The 26,876-nt window shown below is 43.3% G+C and overlaps 1 protein-coding gene across 3 annotated transcripts in view; it reads right to left on the reverse strand.

Moving 5' to 3' along the window:
• LOC141753855 (poliovirus receptor-like) overlaps nt 1–26,422 on the reverse strand; it is a 370,582-nt gene extending 344,160 nt beyond the window's left edge. Inside the window, exon 1 of one of the 3 annotated variants that reach the window (XM_074612477.1) lies at nt 25,929–26,419. In XM_074612477.1, the coding sequence (XP_074468578.1) occupies nt 25,929–26,019 (91 nt within the window). In that variant the 5' untranslated portion in view covers nt 26,020–26,419. Of the gene's footprint in view, nt 1–25,928 lie in introns of all 3 variants that reach the window. The other 2 variants (XM_074612472.1, XM_074612475.1) reach the window with 2 other exon arrangements.
• Between the last annotated feature and the right edge of the window lie 454 nt (nt 26,423–26,876).

Below are 26,876 nucleotides of genomic sequence, written 5' to 3' on the forward strand. Positions count from 1 at the left end.
TTGTCATCTGTTTCACTCATGGTTAGATCAGTTTCAGTAAGTCAGTGCTGTTGCCCTAAAATGAATATATTTCAATGGCCACCTGTCAGCCAATCAGAGGAGAGCAGTTCCCATGGCTCCTCCATAAGATCAGCTGTTGAACAGACCAGATGAGTTAGATCAGTAATTCTTAGCTGACCAGACTTCTTTATTTGTTGTGTTTCTAAAGATTTAAAAGAAGAGAGGAAGAGCAAAATACGATGATACGAAAGCTGATGTGATGAACTGATTGAGTGGAAAGAGACGTCAGAAGAGGAGAGGAGATGAGAGGAGATGAATGGCGATAAGAGAGGAGAAAGAGAATGACAGGAGGAGGAAGGAGGATGCTTGGCAAAACAGAGGAGGAGACTACCTGGAAGAGGAGAGCACAGGTGATGAATGGCAAATAAAAGGAGAGGAGGGCAATGATGAGGAGGAAAGGTGAGAGGAAAGGAGAAGAATAACAAAGAGACGGAGGGGAGAAGAGATGCATGCCAAGTAGAAGTGAAGATGAATGATAAATAGAGGGGAGGAGGCAGAGGAGTTAAGGTGAGGAGTGACATGAAGAGGAGGGCGGAGGTGATGAATGGCATATAAAGGAGAAAAAACAGCAACGATGAGTTGAAGGAAAAAAAAAAAAGAGGAAATTAAATGACAAAATGAGAAGGAGAGGAGAGGGAAGAGTTTACGAGGAGAGGAACGGAGGAGAGGAGTGATTGCTCTAAACAAGCCCGCGGCATGATAGTAATTTGCGTTGTGCTCTGTTGCCCATATATGGTAATGGAATGTGTGAACGCAGCTACTGTGGCAACCTGCATTGATCTGAGATCAGACCATTGCAGTTGGCAGACAACAACACACACACACACATACACACACACATACACATACACATACAGCAGGCCTGCAGCGTCTGTAGACCGGACCGACAGACAGACCTGTGGTCAAATCAAGGACAGACAGGCAAACTAAAATAAGCAACTGAGCTCACATGGAGAAATCCAAGGACAGAGACACACAAGCATAAAACATATGCGGGCCCACAAATGCATGCACAAACACCAAGGACGTGCACAAAGCCGAGCTAAAGTCGCCAGAGCTACAGCCCATTTGCTCTTTTTGTCTGAGCTGCCCCTCTGGAGGAAAAAAGGGATGCATAAATACAAGTATTTTCTAAAGTTAGACCAAATGAAATCATCATATCATCCACACGTGTATTACTTCTGGATAGAGATGCCTCCACGGGACACAGAGATGGGGCGACCCAGCTATAATAAAACTGATGCAAAGCAATGCCCTTTGCTCCTGTGACACTGTAGCATCCATACTTGGTAACAGGTTACCGAAACGTGCGATTTTAAGTCAGTTTCAAAGCTAGAGTGAAGATACTGGATCATATCATATCAAACTAGAAGACCTAATGAATCCATTGGTACCAACTATGTTATACTTGCTTGTCGCAAAGGAGGTTAAATAATGCTCCAAACTTACGCTACATTTTAGTGAGAAAAAACTGGCATGGACATTTTCAAAGGGGTTCCTTGACCTCTGACCTCTGACCTCACACATTGACACACTGATAGCTGTTGTTGCCTGTTGATAAGAAATATGTGACTAATCTCCCTTTAAGGTACGTTTTAAACAGATAATAAAATGTGATTATTTTGCAATTAATCGCGATTAACTGTGGACAATCATGCGATTAATCGTGATTAAGTATTTTAATCGATTGACGGCCCTGGTTGTTACCTTTCACAATAAAAGCCTTAGAAATAATATTCACAGGCGAGTATTTTGTAAAGGCCTTTAGATGCTCAGGCTGTGGCATATGTTTCGTCTTAAAGCAGATGCAAAGAAAACACACGGAAATTCATATGGGGGGGGGAGAACTGTTTGTTCAGAACAGTAACAGGAGAAAACAGCCCCTCCAAATGTCCGTGCACGTCCCTGACAAACGCACGCACATAACATGAGATAGCTGCAAGGGTAAAATGTGAAGCTTTTTTTTTATATATTTTATTCAGAGCTCTTCATTTGAACTGCAGAAAAAACACAAAACAAAACCCCCACATCCCCACAAGCTCTAACTCATCCACGACCACACCTCTGAAAAGGAAAAGTGGCATAGTGGGGGAGGAATCGTGAACCTAAATGTAAAACGTTGACGTAAAGCCAAACCGTTTCAAATCTCAGGTGGTGAACAGATTATCTCCTGTCGACGTATCCGGAGATGACCCACTTTCACACAACACAAGAAACAACACTTCTGGATATCACAAGGCATATACAAACATGTAGGGGAGGAATCTACTGGGCATTTTTGAATAAAGGAAATCAAACCACCAAACTTGCGCGCGGGCAAGCATACACGTGTGTGTTCACATCTGTTCCTGTGTGTGTTGTTGGAGACCGACTTGATTAATCACCCTTCTCATTAATCAAAACTGACCCGTAGCTCCGGCTTTAATCTCACTGCTGGTGTGAGCTTTTTTTTTAATAACACACAATCATTTATTGGATTAGTTACCAGCTGCCGTCTGTCCCATTCTTGTTTAATTCTTCCTCTTTGTCCCCGCCTCGATCCAAACATGGCACCAGGCTAATTAATTCTGAATGCCATTCTAAGTGTGCTACTTCCTTTCATTCCCACTGACCTGTTTAGTGTTGCTGCGAGGCGACTGGAGCGGCTCCTTCTCCTAAGTGTGTGAGTGAGTGTGAGTGTGTGTGTGTGTGTGTGTGTGTGTGTGTGTGTGTGTGTCGCATGGAACAGATGGAGGTTGAAATCACTTTATAATGCCAGTCCAGTGTGTATTATGATTGGCCGAGCAAGTCCTGACAGTCTCACGCAGGTCGAACAAGTATGATGCCAAAAATGAGAAACCTGACATGTACAATCTCATCTCATTTCATTAGCGATCTGTGGCGACACGTGTCGGCTGCTTTCACTTGTGTGTGTATTAAATTCAGCACAGCACTGTGTGTGTGTGTGTGTGTGTGTGTGTGTGTGTGTGTGTGTGTGTGTATTAAAGAACTGATTAAAGCTCATAATTAATCCATCTGTGGTCGTATATTGGACACCCTTCCTCGTCGTGTGTGTTACACTAAGTAGATGATACCAGAGGTGGGAGGGCTGACACATCTGTGTGACAATAATCCTTCCACTGCCGGTCGTCCTGCCAATCAACCAACTAGCCAGCCAAACAGTGTTAATTTAAACCAAACAGCGATCTTATCCTGAACATAACTAAGTAGTTTTTGTCACGTAATTTCTATACTTAAGTTACGCCACTTCCAGTGATGCGTAATCACTTCCGGTGTGGCGTACCTTAACTACGATCTTTCCTAAACCTGACTAAGTGGTTAACCAATTAATCTCAAATCTGATTTTTTTTTTTATTTAAAAGGTGATGAATAGGGGATTGGAAGCTTTTCTACTGCCTCTCAATGGCTCTCAACATGGCAACAGGAAGCCGCAGCAGTGCAAACAACGGCGAAGGTGCTAACAGAGCTAACAGTGTTAACCTGAGGGGGAACCGGAGGGTGGGTGCTACGCTTCTGCGATGTCGCCGTCGGTCGGGACGGCGTTACCCACCGTATGAGAGCAGTGCAGAGTGGCAGCTGGGAGCTAGCAAGTGGGGCACGCTCACATCCACAAACATGCACTGAAAGAACGTGCGGCCAACCCGGCCATGTAAAGAAAGCGAGGAAAAGCTCTGATTACAACACACACTGAGGGGGGGCGACTTCATCCTCTGCTCAGGTAGACATTACTCACTATAGTACTATATTATTAGTTGTTTGTTGCTATATTAATGCTCTGGATATCGAACAGAGAACTTTTAATTCATGATTTCACTTGTTTTATACAATACTTTAATTAGGCAAAGGTCTTGTAGAGCGACTTGTGTTCAGACAGCTTATTTTTTCATTAAATTAGTATATATATATTTATATATATATATATACACCTGTATATAAGAAACACATTCATATTTTTATTTTTCTGGACAAATGTTAAGCATTCAGTCTTACTGACTTTCTCAGGTACGATGATTTCGTCAGTCGTCGGCTGTGTTGCTCTGTTTCACATAAAACAATGATCCCCAGGATGCATCCAAACACATACAGTGAGATACACACATCCTGCTAACGCCCACACCTCCCTGCCAGGACAGAGAAAGAAGACAGGAGTAGAGAGAGAGATGACGTGGGAAAAGACTTGAATAAACAGCTTTTATCTGTTTTCTGCAAGAAGAGACTGTGACTGGATAGCTGTCAGGGGATCCGCCACTGAGTGGTTCCACCAGACTGAGAGTGACTGTGTGTGTGTGTGTGTGTGTGTGTGTGTGTGTGTGTGTGTGTGTTACTTCATGTGTGTGTGGAGCAGCATCAGGGTGCTGAACGGACAGCACAGGGACCACTGTAGTGTGTGCAAGGAAAAATCCACATGTATGAGCGCCTCCCATCAGCCTCTCTGAACGCACTAGCGGTCAAACTCGGAGAATAAAACATGAGAGCAGAAGCGAGGGAGAGCGGAGAGTAAGGTGAGGAGGAGGAGAGGACGGGGTGGAGGGAAGGTTAGGACCTTCACACTCCTCTCGCTTCCACGCATTTGAATCCGCTCGCTCCCGTCATCTCAGGAAGAAAGGGGCCAGTGCACTGACACTCCACAGAGTATGTTTGAGTTGTCACAGCGCACTAACCTCAGCACTCCAGTAGAAGTAGAAAAAAAAAAAAAAAGAGAATCAGCAGCAGCAACAGGATGACAATTCAGCCAGACCTGTCAAGTCAAACACAGAGTGAACGCAGAGCCCTGAACTGCTTCAGGTTACAGCTCTCTCTCTCTCTTTCTCTCTCTGTGCCGCCTGGCTGCATCCACAGCCACACGCATACTGTGCTAATTGGCATTTAACCCATAGTGCCTGTTGCATATTTAGTTCTAACAAGCAATTACATAATGCTCACTATCATCTCAAACCAACTGAGTTGGAATGGAGCAATGATTAGCTCAGTGCTGTGATTGCCTTCTGTGCAAGCCAGTTCAACCAGACGGGATCAACCGGAAAGTTTAAAGGAACTGTATGGAAGTTTTTACACATATAAACGTGTTTTAATCGTGTTTTATTGCCAGTGTGTGAACAGACTGCAACCTAACCTAAAAAATGAGACCTCACGGGACTTTCTGGGTTATCAGCCTGTAGACTGCTTTTAATGTGAAGAACCCGGGCCTGTTTTTCCGGGAATATACAATGGATGTGACGTCTTGCGCGCTCACGAGTGCCTTAGCCGTAGCTAACGTTTAGTTATAAATGGAGTCCACTGACGCCAACAAACGACCAGCCCCCACCACAACTCAGACTCCAACACAAACTCCACGAAACACAAAATAAAACAAAGTTATATCTAGTGAAGCCCATCATGCAAAATGGGAAAGTGACCGACGTCGGGCAAAAACTAACATTAATCAACACGATGCCTGTCAATCACATTCAGTCTCGTGTGTGTCGCCTCACTGTTTTGACCGCGTCTGACTTAACGGCCACAGGGGTCACCGTTAATAAGCTTTTTCTGATTCTTACATAGAGTCCCTTTAAAGCTGGGCAGGACCGATTAACTCCTCCCGAACGGCCGTTGGACGGTCGGATGAATTTCTGACATGTCAGAAATTTTGGTCGGCCGTCCACAGGCTCCACACTTGAAGCAGAGAAGCCGATTCCCCAACGTCAGTGACTTTTTTCTCCTCTTTTTACAGTAATCAGAGTGTAGCTATCAGGATAACAATGTAGGCTACAATAGATGTATCTAATAAAACGTAGCTAGCTTAGCTACAAAGTCTCTCTGCAAAATGGACAGGCCACACTGTCCACGTCTTCCTAGCCACCTGCGAGCCCATATACACCGGCGCCTCTTTTTTTTTTCTAAATTCATTCTCTTCTCTGTTGAAGCTGCAGTGACAAACTGACTATTCAAGCATATTTAGTTCACTTAAACACATTTCAAGTGACTAAACATCATGATTTCTCAGAGAGAAGATAAATATACTCTTGTTTGGATAAATGCCATTGTTTCTTGTTCTCTGTGGTTTGTCTATCTTGCTTGGTAAATGAGAGCTTTGTTTATGTACTGCATGTTCTGACATGGCACAAGGGGACTCAGGCAGAAATAATAATAATAATAATAATAATAAGAGTAAAAGAACACGGTTTTGCACAGAATATCAGATTTCCTACAAATAATTACACGACAGATACAGGCACGTACAGTGTGAGCACTCAGTCTACTCATACAGTAGAAGTAGGAATTACACAACAACATGTGGTACAGTGTATGCCCAGCTTAAATCCAATGCATTGTGATTTTCAGAAAAAGTTTTTTATCACTGCATGACTCCGTTCTCTAAATGTTTGGTATGCAAAAGTGTTGCATGACTTCTAACAAATCACACTTTATATTCATCGTAGCGATCACTTTGTCAGGCGATGGCTTGCTGTCGGGTAAATAGAGTTTACAACGTTCATAATCATCTTCATTTTCCTTTGAAGGACACAAAGACGATCCCGCTGCTACTGTTCTGGAGCAGAATCTAAGACTCGAGCCGCGGTACACAAACATGTGTAAACCAAATCTCTGGTGGTGTCTGATGGGAGCGTGCCAACATCTGAAGAATGAGGAAGGAAACATGTAAATTTAGAGGACCGTACTCTCGGTTAAGCATACTTTTAGTCCATTAAATTCAAATCCACCAACCATTTCTCCATGTTATTAGCAGTCACGCTTTCCGTTTGTGTTATTTTGGTTTAAGAAAATGGTTGAAATTAGCATGAGATAATTAAGCTTGGGTTGTCTGCAGACAGTATTGGACTCACAAGCTCTGTTGTCAAGAAAAAAAACAGTAACTCATCCTAGGAGGACAAACGACCAGCAAACACAGATGCTGTGAAAATGATCATTTGGATTTTTTTTGTTTTTGGGAGCTTCCTGCATTCGAAAGGTTTCTGTTCGGCAGCCAAACATCAGAAACCGGTGCTTCCTTAAAACTCACAAACAAGGAAACGATTTCTGAGCTCATCCCTGCTTATTACTGCAGGTGACGGGTCCAAAAAAATAATGACTAAATGTTCACCGTGATGCCAGCAGAGCCGTCTCACTTTCAATCATCTGCACATTGATTTTTATACTGTGGTAAAATGAATGGAAACTAATGGCTGCCTGTAAGATATGAAATCAATTAAAAATGCATGGCAAGCTTTAAAACGTCCATAAAACATGCAAAACAAGCAGCGCACTCCTTAAACTCATTACTTGATAGCGCCTCAGTCCACTAGGATTTTATTAATCTACACATAAACTGTCAGATGAGATATCTCATTATCAAAACTTCAGTCTTGTTCATTTTGATATAAGTTCTAAGCACACAAATATATATTTGTTGAATTCTGTAGAAGAAGACATTTGGAGAGACATGTGGTGATTCGCTTGACGGCTGGAGTCATCAATCAATTACTTTGGCTGTCTGCTGATTTTGTTTATTTAAGCATAGCTTAAGCTTTTAGCTTTGTGACTATCATCCTTTTTTTTTTTCCTCTCATTCCATCCTCCGTCGCTTCGGCCAGAGTTTCATGCTGTTGATGGCTGCGAGGTACGAGTGATGTTCCAAACCAGCTCATTAACACGCTCCCCTTCACACTGCCTTTCATACCGAAAACAAAAACGCCTGATTCAATTCCAAACCTATTTAACTTTTCAGTTCATAGACGCAGTCACTTTGTACATTAGCGGTCGGAAACCTAGACGCTTATAGCTTAGACACCCACAGAGTCAAGAGAAAACAGCATGCTGGGAAGAGGAGAGGACAGACATGAAAAGAGCAGCACGCATCTCATTAGCACCCTTTTACTCTGCGTCCAGCCAGCTAACTGGGCAGCCGGCCTGCCGCCCCGTCAGGATGCTCGCGTGGTGGAAACCAGAATAGTTGAAGCATTTCACTTCCATCCTCAGATGCATCCCCGGGGATTAAGAAATCATCCTCACATTTTCGAAAAGCCCAGCGCCTGGAAATAGACTCTGGGATGTGGGGGCGGATAGGTCAGAGGCACAGGCGCATAAGTCATTTCCTATTTTACAATCCTCACTGCTTAGTTAATGGAGTTTTTTGAGGTAAGCACAAACACCAAGGGAAAGGGAGGGGAAGGGAGGGAACGCTGCTGGCTCAGTGAAATTCACCTTCTTATGGACTGAGGGGAAATTACATGCTGTGGTATTAATGACAACAGGAGGAACTTTACCGCAGTAATGCAACTTTACAACAGTTTTGGCAGTAACAGTGTTGCAGATATCGACAGAACAATACAGTAATCTGATGCCATAGAAGTAATAAGTAGATTAAAAAACAGAGACCTTATTCAGCATATTTCTTTTATTGAATTTAAATTACATTTCTGTTGTATTTTAATTAGAGCTGTAAATCAATTAAAATATTTAATTGCATGATTGTCCATAGTTAATCATGATTAATCACAAATGAATTTCACGTTTTTTTATCTGTTCAAAATGTACCTTAAAGGGAGATTTGTCAAGTACTTAATACTCTTATCAACATGGGAGTGGGCAAATATGCTGCTTTATGCAAATGTATGTCTATATTTATTATTGGAAATCAATTAACAACACAAAACAATGACAGATGTTGTCCAGAAACCCTCACAGGTACTGCATTTAGCATAAAACAATATGCTCAGATCATAACATTGCAAACTGCAGCCCAACAGGCAACAACAGCCACCCATTTTCATTCACATATCTGGAGGTCAGAGGTCAAGGGACGCCTTTGAAAACAGCCTAGACAAGTTTTTCCTCGCCAAAGTTTAGCGTAAGTTTGCAGCGTTATTTAACTTCCTTCTCGACAAGTAAGACATGGTTGGTACCGAAGGATTCATTAGGTTTACTAGTTTCATATGATGCCAGTATCTTCACTCTGGCTTTTCTAGCTACAACCTAAAAATCACAAGTTGCACTAACGCGTTATTATCGCCCCAATTTTAATCATCAAAAAGCTAATGCTAGTAGCTCAATAATCAACAAACAACTCATGACTGATTGTGATTGGTTGGGGTGTGTGCAGTGTTTCTGCAGGAAGAGGCCCGGTGGCAAGTATCTCATGACGGGGCCGGCGGCTGCGAAAACATAAACAACAGAACGCTGATCTCAGACCGGCTGTTTTCCTAAAGTGCATGCACGTTTTAACCAACAGGTGATATTGGTGAGCTTTCCGACAAAATAAAACTGATGGTGGAAACCACTTCACGGCTCATTGTGGATTTAGCGACCCCGTATTTTAAAGGTACCACGTGGAGTTTTTGACCACTGGCAGCGCTAAGCGGAGATGTTTTTACAAGTTGTTTGTATCGTGCATGAGGATGAACTCTGCTGAGTGACAGCTGGTTGCAGTAACGTAAAAAGAAGCGCAGAGAGGCATCTGTGAAGAAAATGACTTTGTGTCAGACCTCAAGAACACACACGATGTGCTCGGTTAACAAACAGAACTCAAGTTTAACCTTTGAACTGCGTTGCATGCTACACAACTACTAAACTGTCCTCATAAAGTAGCCTACAGCAGGTGAACTTTGATGGACACTGGGTACACTCTGGGAGGCTACACCATCGGGTACTGTTTAGGGTGTGCGCTGCCTCTCCCTCGGTGCATGCTGGGATAGGCTCCAGCCCCCGCAGCCCTGAACAGGATAAGCGGTTTAGAAAAAGGATGGATGGATGATATTCCAATTTCAATGTGGCAAGAAGATTAACAGATTATTGCCATAATTGCCTAGCTCATAATAATACAGTTACTCCTGCTACAGTATTCTTCATTGTCTCCAGCCTAATTTAATCATATTTGTCAACCACAGCATCAGCTTTAGACCGCGTTCTTCAGCTTAAGCCCTTTAGTTATTGTTCTTTTTCCATAATGAGGGAGGTTTCTGCACTGGTAAATGGGATGAAATTAATTCCTTTAATCAGGTAGGAGGAAATATTCAGGACGTGATAGTCCTCTTAACTTTGAACCGGACCATTCCTTATCATTTTAAAACTGGAAAAAAACATAATCTTGTCAAGCGTTCCCTCCCAAGGGTGGAGCAAAAGTGCAGCTGCAGTTCACGAGTCTGGTGGTACGACAGTAAATGAATTCCTGAGCCACCGAAGAGAACTTTATGTCATTAATGATTTCTTGGGTTTTGACATGTGAGCTATTTAATCCCACTTGGCTTTGATCCATTTCCAATATTTCTCAGTGAGAAGAAAAGGAAAAAAAAGCTTGGAGGGAATAGATGTCATAGATATGGGAGGAGGGGGGGGGTTTTAGTCGAGCGTGCATGCATGTGCGTGGATCTTTTTTTTTCTGTCTGTCACAGCAGCTCACATCCTCGCCCATCACGCGGTCCACAGTGGCTTTGTCACTGCAGCTAACAGAGGGAGCTTGTCATGAGCGCACACACAGAAACACACACAGACACCAGTGCTTGTAGCAGTACTCCCTTTTTTTCCACAGTGAAATGCTGAATGCTGGACCTCCTCATCATTGACTCATGATTACACTACCGGGGCTCATTCCAAGAATCTGAATCATTTTAATCGCTGAACATAAAAAGCACAATAAACAGACTTTTATTTTGTTAACATTTGAGCGGACACATCTGACTGCCACATTTACCCTGAAGCCTCACGGTGCCGGCGACGACGCGCAGCAGTTACAGGGACGACAGATGTTCGGCGGTAGCTATTTACAAGCAGTAGCCTCGCTAATCTGTTTTTTTCACTTTCATTTGGTTTAATTGAGGATGACTTGGACTGGATCCTCTCTTACATAAAAAAAAAAAAAAGAAACAGCCACAGATACGTCTGTGCTGGCTGACTGACAGGTAAGTGTATGCATCAAAAGCAGCAGGGAGGAGACATAATGAAGCTGTGAGACGAAGGCCCACGGGCCCTATAGAAAAAGCACCGAGCAATATCTCTCAAGTCATTTGACAATGATATACTATTAAAGAAGCCTCTGAAATGAATTTTGTTATTCTATCATGCAAATGAAAAAGTCCATTGGAGACCGGATGTCTGGATCCGTCTGGAATATTGAATAGTCTCATGTCAAGAGAACATCAACCTTTTGTGTCATAAAAAAAAATCAATTTTGGATTCACGGCAGAAAATCTACTCCACGAATTGTGTGAATAGAGAGGTGACCCCCTCTCCACCCTCCCAGCTTTAGATTAGAGACGGGGAAGTCAGGAGTTAAGAGAGAGGGTTATTTAGGAGGGAGTAGTGCGGTATAGCGAGGTGTCAGGATGGAGAAGAAAGGGAGAAAGACAAAGCGTTGTGCTGCAGCTGTCATGCTGAATCTCTCAATCAACAGCTGAATTAGTGAGGGGATGTGGAAGCAATTAATCAGGTTTAACAGCGGCCGCCAGGAAGAGGAGAGGGGGGGGGGGGCAACCTGTCTGTACATCTGTTTGTGTGCTGTTTGGGTGTGAGCTGACTTATAGGTAAATTATAGGTAAATGAGGAGACTCACCAGACATCTAGAATATTGCCATGTAATTAATAGGGATTTATATAATAGGGATTAATAGTTGTAGCGTCGGCCAATTTGACCACGGACATGAGAGCGACAGCTGGCTTAACCGCACGTTACCGCATTACGATAAGGTTTCCTGTCCGTGACAGAGTTAGCGTGCAGCTTTAGCCGTGATGTCTAGCTCTGCTTTTCAGGTCAATGTGTGAAACCCAAAGTGTTTCCATACTTTACTGGATGTGTCGTGGTTACCACGCTGGATTCAAAACGTGAAGGTGCAGGTCATAACCACGTGGACTCTCCGCCGTTTCCTGCTTTGACTTTTCAGTTCGTTTGCGGTTTGTTTTGGTGACGGATACGGAACAGATATTACTCAGACTACAACAATAAAAGCGGTAACTTCCTTCTACCTCCACATAGACTCAAATGAAGCAAATATATCTATATAAGTGTTTCCATCCTTTACTGGATGTGTTGTGTTTACCACGCTGGATTTAACATGTGAGGGTGCAGGTCGTATCCACACTGACCCTCCAACGTTTTCTACTTCTTCGTTTCGGCTCGCCGCGGGAGGGAACTGCAGCCGGCTTCGGTTTGTTTTGGTTGACGGATACGGAACGGATATGACGTCACGTTACTCAGACTGCAACAATAAAAGCAGTAACTTTGTTCTACCTCTGCATTGACTCAAATGAAGCAAATATATTGATTCTGGCATTAAAAAAAAAATAAATTGCGATACATGGGACCAATCCAATCGACCAGCTGAGCTACCGTATAACCAGCCAGGTGCATATCAGCTGAAGAATAGGTGGCTAAAGGAGCAACCCTCCGATCTAGCACTACACTGACAGATGTTCTAGGAGTGGATGAAATGAGATGCCACAGAAGCAGAGATATTATTTCCCGGATGCTTCTTCCTTGACCCTTGAATGTTTGGCTGGAGATTTGGGTGTGTTATGCTAGCAGCTGCTAACGTAGCCTGAAGCAGAGATGAGGCGAGCTGCAGCAGAGGTCTGGTGAGCTCACTTCTTTCCAACTCTACATCCCCCCAAACTTTATTTCAATTCCAAACTTGTAGTCTTCAGCACCAACCAACATTGATTTCACACCGCTCCCTCTGGAGCCACAAAAGGCTTTATACAACTTCTTTTCACATATGCAGTAGCACTCCCCGAGACCTGTAAACACACTTTGATGTGTAAAAATCTATTGAGCGCCCCGGTATGTTTTTGGCAAAAAGAAGATTTAACCGTCAGCTCACCCAAATTACAAAAAACACTTTGGCTGTCAATCGATTAAAAAATTTAATTTCAATTGAACACATGATTGTCCATAGTTAATCGTGGTTAATCACAAATTACTTGCACCTGAGCCACCGTCTTTGCATGTAAAACTATTCATTAAAAACAGTGTTTTTTAGAATCGATACAGAATCACAAAATATAATATGATATTTTCTTTCACTCCTATGTGTGTTAAAGGTCTGGGTTGCTCCTCTCGATTCTATTTCTATGCTGGTCTCTGCACACACAGGCATGTATTTGCTACCATTCATTCTTCAACAGGATAAAAACAAACATAGTTGGTTGCGTCAATGTTTCTCCTTTTTATTATAATTGGTGAATTGTTTTAACTAGAGTGTTTCCATGTCAGTCTACACATTGAGTGGACCTCTTTCTGGCCCAGAGAACGCATCAATGTCTGTGACTAAAGGCAGACAGAAACTCATGTCCCCTTGTTAATAGAAAATGTAGAAACAGCAGTCTGTTTCCTGTCAGTCAGCTGACAACCGCAGGAAGACATGAAAGTCTCCGCCAGGAAAAAAAAATCCCTGAATAACATGCAGCCTGACAAACTTAATTGTCACATCCATGTCATTTTTTACACGTGGCTGCTTTGTTTGCCAGGACAGCCATTCATTTCGAGCCAGGTTTGAAATACCCGAAGAGCTTGCATATTAAAAAAAATGACAGAAAATGATCTAATTACACATGGCATGCATCGCAAGGATGATTGGTGCAAATGTACACTACACAGAGGCAGTAGTAAATGGGCTGGAACTCTAAATGACACCGGTATTCTCTTTTTAATGTGTGTGTGACTCGCATAGAAATGTGCTGCGATGTGAACAGTAGTCCCTTGTGAACGGGGTAAGGAGGAGAGATGTTAGCTTGCATTATGCAAATGAGAAACAACACTGTCAGAGCGGACGCAGTCGATCAAGACGATTGCCATCGACACACACGTGCACACGCTTGCATGCGCTCGGAGGCGATGCAGTCAATTTAGACGATGATACTGAAGCAGCCAAGGACGCTAACGGAGGTGAGAGAAGAGCCAGACTGTCTTTAGCCCTGTTTCCTTTTAACATTTCATCGATACAGACAGAGTCTCTCTCTCGCTGCTGGCTGGCTGGCTGGCTGCTGACCTCCACAACTTGTTGCCAACGGTCTCCAGGCTTCACGGAGCAGGACACTTATTTATGGACGGGGAGGCAGAGATAAATTGTTGCTCTCTCTGTTCTTTCTCAATTCCATTTGCATTACTTCAGTGAGGTGTTGAGTTTCTTCATTCACTCCAAAAACACATTAACTCTCCCCACTGTTGCTTTGTGTTGGATCATGAAATTCAGATAATGTAGAGCTCGGGCCTCATTACCGAAAAAGATCCTGACTGCTTGTACTATCTTAACTTAAAGGGGAACTACGCCCATTTCCAATATTCATACATGCTATTCCTCTGGTCTGAGACAGTCCAAAAAAATATCAGTAAACATGAACAACTCTCTCCCAAATCCAAAAACTAGAGAGCTGAAAGTCAAACTTGTGATGTCATAGGGTATAAAGTCTGGAACTGCTCCATAGACAGTGAATTGGGAAAGACGTTACAGATGACAATGCGAGCACCCAGGGGAGTATGTGGGTACATTTTCTGTTTCACAACTGAGAACATTACAATAGAGTAAAGGTAATCGGGCTATAAAACATCACAAGTTTGAGATTTACTTCTCAAATAACATATTGAAAATTCTTAATTTAGGTGATTTTCCCCTTTAAGTTTCACAGATAAGATTTATCTTCCCAATACAGAAGCAATTCCTGAACTCCTTGCTGTGTCCTATCTCAGACCTCCTATCTTATCTTAACTTAAGAAATCCTAATTATAACTGTAAATTAAGATTCTTCAATCATCACTCGTCTTGTCATGCCTGTATCTATGTTTAGAACGTACCGGTAGGCTACTCGAGATGGACAAGCCGTAATGTCAAACGGCTCTCACTTGTCACATTAATGTTGTTGTTCCCCATCTTCAGGGGTTTCACAAGAACCGATGTTTCGGTACCAAATCAATGCCAGAATTCTGAAAACGTGATGGTACTCGTTTTTTATGATACAGGGGTTACGATTCAATATATTGCGATACTGTAAGCAAGGCGATATATTGCGATTTTTTAAATCCAATTTTAGGAAAACTGTCAAAGTATGAAGAACATGCTGCCATATGAATAAAATCTGAGTAAAAAAAAAATTAACTTTTTCATGCAATCAGGCACCGGGGATCAGGACTCAAGACTGATGGAGTCCCGTCATCCCGGGGGATGATAGAACATTTCCCTGATGATGCTACATTGGGAACAAAAACTCGGTGTTGAAATTAGCAGGACGAGAGAGAGCTATAGAGAGAGAGAGAGCGAACAGCTATGGTAACGTTAACAATGGTTGCATTGAGCTACATTATGATGCGTTCAAGTTCTATTAAGTAAAAATGACATTACCATGTTGTATTCAAATGTCATTTTGTCAAGTTTTGTTTTTGCGGAGAATCTTGAGGCAGATCATCAGGGATTAATAATAAATTCCCAAAAAACAGTATGCAGACTGTAATAAAGGAGTGGATGTTGAAGTACATGGGATTTATTGTTTTTTACCGTGGTACTGAATTGGGTATCGAGAATCGTGTAATTTCATTGGTATTGGTATTGACTACTAAATTTCTGGTATTGTGACATCCTGACCCGTCTTCATTGTCATTGCCATACAGACCAAACAACAGTGCTGCTGCCATTTTGGCATTTATTTTGAATTTAGGACAGAATCTACAGTATGCCGTCCTAATTTAGGAATTTCCCAAATTAGGAATCCTAAATTAGGATGTTTCTGTAATAGCTAAATTCCTATCCTGAGATTAGATGTTTTACTAAATGCATGTTAGGAAACATGTTTCTGTAATACCAAAACTCCTAAACGCCATACTAAACTTAGATAAAGATAGGCTTTCAGACTGTAATGAGGCCGCTGGTTAGTATTTTGGTGGGTCAAATAAAAAGCCAATAGCTGTTTACAGGACAGTAAAAAGTTCTACCCTGTTATAAATAACCTCTTTCCTTGGCTATATGAGTATCAGCTGCTAAAGGTTTGTAAAGAACAATGGGTCTGGGAATAGTAATACAGGCACAGTTTGAAGACAATTGACAATAGCCTGGCCTTTCTAGTGCTAGCACTAAACCAGGGCAGGAAATCAACTTTTTTTTTCTTCTTCTTACTGGCTTCTGTGACCTGTGCATCCCCAGTAATGAAAAAGTTTTCACCTTCCAATCAATCACCTGAACCAGAACAGGATGTGACCGGTTCTGAAACTAAGAAACATCAAGCAAAATGATGACAGTTGATAACGATTTATATGTGGGTTACAAAATGTCTTGTATCTGCCATCATATTTCACAAAACTAGGGCCAGAAGCAGGAAATGGTGACATGGGGAAAACAGGGACTTTCCTGGCTCAAACAGAGGCAAGTGACCTACTAAGACTTGATCTATTTTCTTGATAAGCAGAACATATTTACAGATATATACTGTTTAGATGTGTGAGGCCCCATTTGAGAATAGGAAGCACATATCTCCAAAACTGAAAACAGAAACTGAAACACGCAGATGGCCCGCCCGGCCGCTATTCTGTATCTGACAGGATGTAGTGGACAGAGTTTTCAAGGTAGAGTGAAGATACAGATATCGTATGAAACTAGAAAAACCTAATGAATCCATTGGTACCAACCAGGTCAAAGCTTGTCAGGAAGAACGCTAAATAATGCTACGAACTTGTGCTAAATTTTGGCAAGTTAAAACTGGCATTGGGATTTTCAAAGGAGTCCCTTGACCTCTGACCTCAAGATATGTGAATGTTCTATGGGTACCCACGAGTCTCCCCTTTTACAGACATTCCCACTTTATGATAATCACATGCAGTTTATTGAATGTAGTACAATTGTGTTATTGTCTTCTATTCTGAAATGATGTAATATTTCTGCATACTGGGGTCCCTATGCAGTCTTGAATTACATAAATTGGGTATCACTGTAAAGCTGAGACTCTTGTGGATCCAATGAGCCCAACTGTATTCATGTGTGATGATGTTAGTCCCCATAGGAGACATTTCATTGTAGTGAGACCATTTTTTTTAAACTTGACCTCACTGTATAAAATGACCTGTGGTGACCTCTAGGATAATCACAGCCTCATGAAACTAGAGGCCTAGGACATGCAATTCTTGCAGAAATCTCCAAATGTCAAAAATGTTTGATACCAAATCACAGCATGGCTTTTTCTATGGTGTATTTTGGAGGGATTATTGATCGTCCTAATTTAGACTGTTGACCTGCTATCTCCTCCTAAAGACCCCCTGTACCTCCCTAAAAAAGACAAAACCGTGTCTATTGTGGGTCTCAGAGGGATAATGTCAGTATCGAGGCTGTATATTTTGACGCTGTATAATGCTGTTCAATTGAAAGATGTGTCAAACACTTTGTTCACCATAGGTTAAATATTACAAGCACAAATGTTAAAAATGTGTCATCCTGTTTTATTATCTTCCCACCTATAGCACCCAGTGGGATTTTCCCTGCAGTGAGCATTGACACAGCCAAGTCTCTTTAAACAAGTGTTATTATAGCCAACGTGGTTCAAATGTCTGTAAATGCAACACAGAGTTTAAACAATGCTGTCGCCTTAAATCCCCCGGCTAAAGGCTCTGTAATGATATCAGTGGAGCAAACAACGTTACTGTGGTCATTAATTGCCCACATGGGTACGACGGGGAAATGTCACAAAGTCACATCACAGCCTGACCCGCCGCTGCCCTCACACAGACGGTGGAAGCAATTTCCATTTTGTCACCAGCGAACTATATCTGGAGAGGAAACAGTGAGTGAGCAGGAGGAGAGAATGGACGCCGCTCGCTGTGGTCTGTGGAACGTGCGAGCTCAGGACAGACCGGGAGACAGAGCGGGGACGCTTGTCTCAACATTTTCACACCCCTCCCTCTCTCTTACCCAACACTAGCTCCCTCTCTTTCAAAACAATGAGGCCGAGAAGAACGAGTGGATGGAGGGAGGAAAAGAGAGGAGGGATGGGATGGGATTGGGGGGGGGGCCTACTGGCACCCTTTTTAATTCCACCGAAAGCTGTTCCAACAAAAGGGCCCTCACTCGGGAGCCGCCACGGAGCGGCAGCCAGCCAGGCCGGCTGAAAACAGGGTCGTGAGCAAAAGAATGAGAGCGACAGAGAGGGCGAGAGAATAAGACTGAGGGAGAAAGAATGGGTGAATAACAAGAATGAGAAAATGAAAGACTGAGCCGGGAATGAAAGGCTGGCTGGAAGTTTTCTCTCCACTCTGCGTGGTGGTAAAAGTCAAACTACAGAGGGTGGCCACATTGTGCGTGAGGGAGCTTGTGTGTAAATTTGTGAACGATCTGCAAAAGGCATTCTCGACCCTGAAAGTTGAAAGCAAAAAAAAAAAAAAAACCTTCCTCCGACCATCCTTGGATCGGCTCCATTGTGATTCATGGCCCGCTCCTGTTGCTACGCTCCGTAATCCCTCTTCCCACCGACACCTGTTGCTGTAGAATCACTAAGGAATGCCAAGGTGTTAGCCATGATACGGTTCATTTCTCGAAATGTGATCTGGAATTTGCTTAGTGACCTGTTTCCTCAGAAGTGGAATGAGAAAAAAAAAAGAAGAAAAGAGAAAGCGCTGACCAAGTGCAGACACATGCTCGCTGGTTCTTGGCAGGCAGAGTGATGAATTAAAACCTGGATTCTCGGCAAGCCCGACTGATGGAGCTTCTAACAGTCTAACCTCTTCCTCCTAATTTACACCTAGCTTCGTTTGAAAAGGTCCACACTGCGCACACGGCTGCACAACAGAGAGATGTGAAATTGTCTCCAAAAAAGGCGTATCCATGACAACCGGTTCCAAATCTTTGAGAGTGACCTACCAAGCCAACCTCTACCTCGGTCCGTAAGCGCTGCAAAGAAAGAAACTACTCCTTTGATTGAACAAAAATAAAGACAGGCAAACAGCATTATGCAAGACCCTGCAACACAAAGTCCATCGTTCATCGTCGTCATTAACATTTTAATCCCCGATCGATAAGAACAGCCCGGAGGCCAGAATTAAAAAGAGACAAACGTAAACATTAATGCAGACAAACAAAACGTGACGCAACACCATGTCTGTCGATGAATCAGTGAGGAGGCTGTAATTAAGAGGAAAAGTTAGCAGGACATGATATTGTGCTTCTCTGGGTGAGAATCGCCACTGCACACACACACACACACACACACACACACACACACACAACAGCCCAGACAATGACAAACAAATTGGGCCGAACACTAACAGCTCCCAGCATTACCATGCACTCTGTGCTGCTGGGAGTCATTAATAAGCTCTCAACGGGCATCAACGGGGCGCTACTCGAGGGGATGATTATCACCCCATGCCTCACCAGGAGGAGCCATTGACATTTGAGTCTGGGGCCAACGAGCCTGAAAAGTGCAGGTCAGGACCCAAAACGGCTCATTTCTGGACCCCCACGTGACTGAGGATTGTTTGTAGTTGTTTTTTTAAAATGCTGGTTCTCAGATTAAGAGGCTTAATCGTGATTCCATTAAAGGGACTGTATGGAACTTTTTAGGAGTGGAGCAGCGCGTCTCCTAGTCAAAGAGTATAACAGCAAAGAGATGAATCTCCGGAGTTCCCCTTCATATGTTTGTAGTTTATTGTTCAACAAAGGCCATTTCAGTAGAATATGACAATAGAATAGAATTTATTTTGTTTTACTCTTGTACGGCCCGTTGTAGGCGGACGTTTTACTGGCGTCTGGTAGTTGTTTTCAGTCCAAAATGGCGGAATCGTAGCTTTACTGCTGAGCGCTGATGTTGCAATGGAACGAACAATTTTACTTTCACTTCTAGGCAATATACGTTCTTTGCCCTAGTGTCCTCGCTGGACCTGGTGGACATGTCCCGCTGCATTTAACATTATAGACAATGACCACAGACTGACCATACACGGTTCTTGTTAAAACACTGTTTTAAAGCACTAACGTTTTGGGGAAAAGTCTTATACATAAAATTTGCAAAGTTCCTTATAAACAAGACCACAACTAAAATAATAAAAACCTTATATACTAAAACATATCATTAAGCCCATACACATAGGATCCAGCTGCTTAACACAGTCATTGACATTCCAACCCAGCGATGATACCTATGAACAACTCTCAAGGCAACAAAGACAACCCCCTCCCTCAGCCCTCTCCCCACACACACACACACACACACACACACACATAAGATCACTTCTCCTGAGACACACTACTTGACATTTAGTCTTTCTGCCATCATTCACAATGGGGCTGGGACCTCTGCTCCACAGACTGGATTTTAAACATGGCAGAAGCTCTAAATCATTTCCAACCCCGGGGTCAGGCGGCTGCGCGGGGTTAAAAAGGATTTTATGCAAAGTGAGAAAAAAAATGTGTTCGTTAAACTGAGAAAATTACTGGCATTTTTATTCAAACTGCCCTTTGCTTTTGAAATAATGGGAGATTCAGCCTCCAGGCTTCTTCCAATAAATGAATCAACTAAAACACCCTGCAAAGAGAAAAATTGAAATAATTGCACTGCTGCCTCAAAGGCCAAAAGAACACGTCTGGCTGAACCGAGCAGCTCACAGATGTCTTGAACTCTATGCGTGTTGACGTGAATGATTTATAATTACGGCAGTAAAATTAGACACTTTTTTATTTAAAGGAGACATATCATGCTCATTTCCAGGTTCACACTAGTATTTTGGGTTTCTACTAGAACATGTTTGCACGCTTTAATGTCGAAAAAACACATTATTTTTCTCATACTGTCTGTCTGAATATCCCTGTATTCACCCTCTGACTGAAACGCTCCGTTTTAGCGCCTGTCTCTGATTGGCTTGAGAGAAAAATATGGTGCACCTTTGCAAAGGTAGTTCTCAAGCTGTGGGCAGTGATATTCTAATGAGATTGCATGTGACATAGGAAGGAGCAACCCGGTATCACGCTAACACGTGTTATAGACCCGCCCGTCCAATCAGTATAAAATAAGTACGTAAAGTCCTGTGTTTGTTGGACTCATCCACCTCCCGTCCCGCCCGCCATAACCTCCCTTTTTATTCAACTCGTTCTTACTCCCAACTCGTCAAATACCGCCGTTTGGTCATCGTAAAAACCGACGCACGGCGGTACCCTTTATTGACAGTATGTGACGAACCGGGCTTCCAGCTAACTAACTAACTAACAACATGAACCCACCCGCGGCGTTATTCAACGTTTATTAGCAAGTGACATATATCACGTGTATCATGGGACTCGTCGGTATCATCAGGCCGTGAGTCACGTGAGTCGCTAGTCAGTGAAGTTAACGTCAACAACGACCGTTTCCTAACCCTACCTAAGTGGTTGTGTTGCCTAAACCTAACTTCCTGTGAAGACAGAAGTTTATTTTGAAACTATGCATGTACCGGTAACACTGACTGGGTTGTCTTATTTCACAGTTTGTAGGTCGATAGGCTCTCCAGACATCCAAATGTATGAGCACAAGCACTGAGAAAATTAGTTTTTTATGATATGTCCCCTTTAAAATGCAGTATGTTACACCGGTGGATATTTTACTATATATTACGCTATAGCGGGTTATTTGGGGTTTTATGCTCAAAAGTACTAAGACAGGCCAAAGACTGCTTCTTCATCACAACACAGGTCCATACCGGATCTGCAGCACCAGCTAGACAAATATGCAAACAACAAACAGCAACACGGTCCAATGATGAGTCATTAATAAGAGCTCTCGATAATCAGGCTGCGCTGCTCTGAGTGCGATAATCATCGGCCGCCTGCTCTCCAAGTGATAAGCTAATCAGCCCTCCGTCTCCACCGAGCCGTCGAGGGGACTCATCATCATTGACATTTCAGCACAGAATCAGGCCTGTAGAGACGAGCACAGGAGGGATGGGGGGGAGATGGTGAGGAGTGGTACACCTGAAGTGACTTAATTATCATTGCTGTGGAATGATATCCTCTCAACTCCATTTTGCCTGTTTGACTGAAGGTTAACGTTCTTTTAACATAAAGTTTCACTGCTGCCGTTGACCTCTCTTTCAGAGCGCTGGTTTACTTCCCTCGTAATCTAAAAACACACAGATCATCCATCTACAACACACAAAACCCCCCCAAAAAAAGTTTTGTATGCCTGGACAACCGTGGTTAATCAAGCGTATACTTTGGCATTCAGTGTCAGTAACTCACCGGCTGAGCAGCTAGAAATGTGAGTGCGGATGGTTTTTCCCACCGAGAAGACAGTTCTGTTGTTGCACGTTCAAATTAATTCCTAACCTGTGGGGATACTGTCACGACAATCTGACAGCTTTTTAACAATACAAGCCTGATGTAGCGGAGTCTCAGCTGAGTATCTGTCATCCTCACACACCAACCTGCATTGCATTGCTTACAGCACTGGGCTTCTCTAGCACCTCAGTCCTCAGTTTTTGGGCCTTTACACCGGGGTGTTCCCATTCTCGGGGCTAACACCGCTCCGAATATGCACGGGGAGAGAGAATGTCATCACAAAGCAAATTCCAATCAAGGTTAAATCTTCCTCCCGTCTTGTACACTTAGTCAAAATCACTTAAGAGTGTTATGCAACAGATGCTACGGCAAAATGCAAAGCGGGGTCTCTCTGCGGCTCTCGGCCTTGAAATAACTCGCCCTTCGTTCGCTTTGATCTCAGAGGCATGTCTCCGAGACGACACATCCCCCCCCCCACCCCCCCCACCCGCTCCATAATGACCCATCTTCTTTTTCCTGGGTGACAATTTGGGGACAGCCCTGACAGATGATACTAGTTACACCCAGGTGAAAACAACAGGCTGACAGATTCATGCTAACAGAGCAGGTTCACAGATTTTGATGCCGATCACTGTTGCCTGACTGCCTGCTGTTGTTGTTACGGATTTTGTAGCTGGTCCCCAGTTTGGAGGCGGGGGGGAGAAAACAGTGAAAATTGATTTTGTTGGGAGTTGGAGCACGTACGCGTTACTCAGTAGCGCATCTTAGCGACGCCATCATCGCTTGTGGTAATGGTTATCTCCATACCTATCACTGTAATGCTCTTATTTGGACATAAAGTGTTGCAATCATTAGCAAGTTTAGTGACACCTCTTTTGGTTTATAGTGTAATACATCCTCAATGTTCCTACTGCGTATCTGCATTAGTGAGTTCAGAGTTATCTTATTTATGGTAACTCATTGAGTATCAATAGTACTCATCAGGATGCATTCATTGTGTCGCTCAAAATAAGTCATCTGGCAAAAATGTTGGTAATTTTTTTTGTACCTCTTAAAGCATTATAATATTCATACAGTGTCTTGCATTGTGCTTGCATCACTTGACAGTAAGTTTAGAGCAGAGCTCAACAGATTACCAGCAGGCCGATGCTATCAGCCGGTGCTGCCTTATCACGCACACACATCTTGTACAGTGGCAGACATGTAAATAGAAATTGCAGCAGAAGTTATTTTTTACCCTTATTTTTCTTAATTTGAAGGTTTTTTTATTGATAATGTTTATTTATACTGCTTTAATATTGAGTAGTCCCATATTATCTTTATGATGTTTTCAACTTAAAAGGGGACATATGTTCATATTTGTATTTTGGGTTTCTACTAGAACATGTTTACACACCTTAATGTTAGAAAAACACATACTGTTTGTCTGGATAAACCTGTATTCACCCTCTGTCTGAAACGCCCCGTTTTAAGGTCCCGACATACCAAGCCGACGGTCGGCCGTTGGACAGTTTGGACCCGTCGGTGAGCGTCTGTCGGTCTAGTTTTTGCGGCGTGTCCCGCACCGTCGGCTCTAATCTGCCCATGTCGGAGGTTTTTCGACCAATTCAGCATGTTGAATCGGCGGCAAAGCTCGCCGGTGAGAGAAATCACTGATTGGCTTTTCAGCTTAAACAAATCAGTGCTCGATGAAGAGAAACGGAGGCTGGCCAACGAGTAAAGTCAACACAGAAGGCTTTTCTCATATTTCATCATCTCATCTGATCATTCCAGATATTTTCACAGTGACGTGAACATCTGGAATGAAGCTAAGTGGTGAGTGAGATTGGTGTGGAAATGGTCGGCAAACACCGCTTTGTTTCATGTACATATTATAACAGAACGTACGTGCTAACTGGCCGTCGGCTGTAGTCTTTGCGGTGTGTTCGAGTGCAACTTGTCGGCCGAGACAAAGGCGACGTAGGCGACGCAAAAGTCGCCATTCATCGCCGCTGGTTCTCTGATGTCGGGTTTGTGTATCTGGGCCTTAAGCCCCCCCCCCAACAGGAGCGAGAAATATATGGTGCACCTTTGTGGGCGACATATTCTAATGAGCCTGCACTTGACGTAGGAAGGGGATCCAAATCTGAATGGCTAGTTGAATCACATATTTTCGGGTTGTTTGTGGGTCGGTAGGTAACCAAATATATGTGCACAAGCACTGAAAAAGTGAGTTTTTCACGATATGTCACCTTTTAAAACAGTCCGTCTCAGAACATTGCTTTAAACATCACTCTTCAAAGGGACTGTTTGTAACTTTTTACAGGTATAAATCTACCGGGTCGGTTTCCAATGCGCGCTCGCATGTGGCTACGCTGTTCAGACCGCTCCTCTGCCTGCTTGTCTTCACTCACACAACGCGCTCGTTCTCGCTCCACCTCTCACATTTACACGCGCACACTCCACACTGCAGAAGAGTTAGTTTAGCTCTGAGAATATCTAGTGAATGTTCAGTGGACGTTTGTGCAGAAATAACTGCTGCAGCTCCTCCAGACCAACAGAGGTTTCCCGTGTCTTGTGAAGTGACGAGGCTACGCGGCGAGAAACGTTATCGTCTCCGACCGGGTGCCGGTGTCTCCCTCCCACCGCGGTCGGAGACGATAACGTCTCCCTTCCTGCTTCAGCTGAAAAGCCAAGACTAGGATCAGCAGTGATTCATGGAGAGACTTTCGTCTCCGATGCTCGTTCATGTCTATGTAGAGCGAGCACAAGCGCAAACCCGACGCTGACTTTCGTTGACTTAACGGCCACAGGTGTCGCTGTTAACAAGCATTTCTGAAAGTTACAAACAGTCCCTTTAAGGAGTTATTTAAAAAAACAAAAAACGCTGATGTTTTTGTATAAATAATTAAAAAAAAGAATAATCTGCCATTTTTTATTTATTTTACACTTAAATATCTCTCAGGCTCTATGCATTTATGGTATATCTTAAATGAACAGTCTATATGTGCATGCAGTACTGTGCCTATAGAGGTGAAACACTGAGGTTTTGTTTCTACCGCTGTGTATCTCCAGCATCTTCCTTTTTATTCCAGGATCACTGTAGTGGATATTCATTAAGAGCTCTCAGCACTCATTGTTGAAGGGCCACCTGAAGAGCATTTCTCATTTCCTGCAGAGCCCGTGTTTCCCATCAGCACCCTGTTGCTCTGCAGAACAACCACCAATTCCAGCCATTAATCTAATCTAATGGTAGGGTAGTAATCACACCTGCATGCGGTGGGTTGAAGGAGCGCGCGCCTCAACCATTTCCCTGCGACACCTTTTCCCCAACAGGTAAACACAGATTACAGGTCAGCCGTGCATGCTGGAAGGGTTCGGAGAGGCTCAAAGCGGATTAGCTTTTCCTGAACAGGAATTAGGACAAACACAACACACACACACAAACCAGGAGAGCCACACCTCGCTTATCATGGCGCACCGAAACTCCACACACACACACACAGATACCAGCAGTGTGCTTAAACAATAAACTTTTACAACAGGTGAGGAGGACAGAGACAGAGTGAGACCTGCAGCAGGGTGTCAGGACACGACTGGAAGAGCTGCTGCACGATCAGGACGCACAGAGAGGTGGAGAGGAAGCTGGAGAGGTTTCGGTAGTGAATGAAACATGAAACACAGCTCGGTGTGGTTTTGTTTTACCTTGAGCTGAGAGGAGAATCACTGCTGCTGCTGTCACCACCAGCCAAGAAGCGGTCCTCACCGGAGACACCGGTGCGTAATCTCTCGCCATTCTTCTTCTACAACAGGAGACGAGGTGGACGGAAATATCCACAACAGCTCCAGATTATTCCTTCTCTCTCCGATCAGACAAGAAAACTTCCAGGTTCAGTTCAGACCGCCTGGGTTGAGACGAGCCAAGTTCTCTTTCTCCCCTCTCTCTGTCTCTCTCTCTCTCTGCAATCTGGACCGCGGTTAGTTTCTCTCTCTGTCTTCCTGTCCGTGTGTGAGACTGACAGGAGGAAAAGGAAAAGGGGCTGGACCGCACTGCGCACAGGTAGAGAGGAGTGGAGCTGTGTGTGTTTGAGGAGGAGCGAGACTGGAGGAATAAAGTGTGTTGGACGGAGAGTCTGAGTGTGTTGAGAGTCTGTGGAGCTCCGTGTGTCTGCTGCTGCTGCTGGGAGCAGAGAGAGAGAGAGGAGTGATGTCAGCAGAGCGTCACCAAGAGGACTTGAGCCGTAATAGTGAACCCTGAAGCAGCCACAGAGGCGCGCTGGAGAGGCTCACAACCGGACACCCAAACACCTGCATGCACATGTATTTAGTTCTGATCCACTTCATTTGTATTATTATTATTAGTTTATTTAGTTATTTTTATTTATTTATTTAACTTTAACTCAAAATTTCACTTAAATCTGCATAGGCAGAAATCTTTTGGCATCATTGGGGAAAAAAATCCATAATAAACTTTCAGCATATTGTAATTCAAGTATTCTGAATGCAGGACTTTTACTTGTAATTCTATACGAGTATTTCTGATTTGGTACTTTTAGTTAAGTAAAATATCTATATCTATAAATATATAATAAGTATTTCTTCTACCACTGTTAGCCTATGATGAGTATGTATATATACTCATGAGTATGTATG

Source organism: Sebastes fasciatus, chromosome 17 (genome assembly GCF_043250625.1).
Source record: "Sebastes fasciatus isolate fSebFas1 chromosome 17, fSebFas1.pri, whole genome shotgun sequence".
Lineage (NCBI taxonomy): Eukaryota > Metazoa > Chordata > Actinopteri > Perciformes > Sebastidae > Sebastes > Sebastes fasciatus.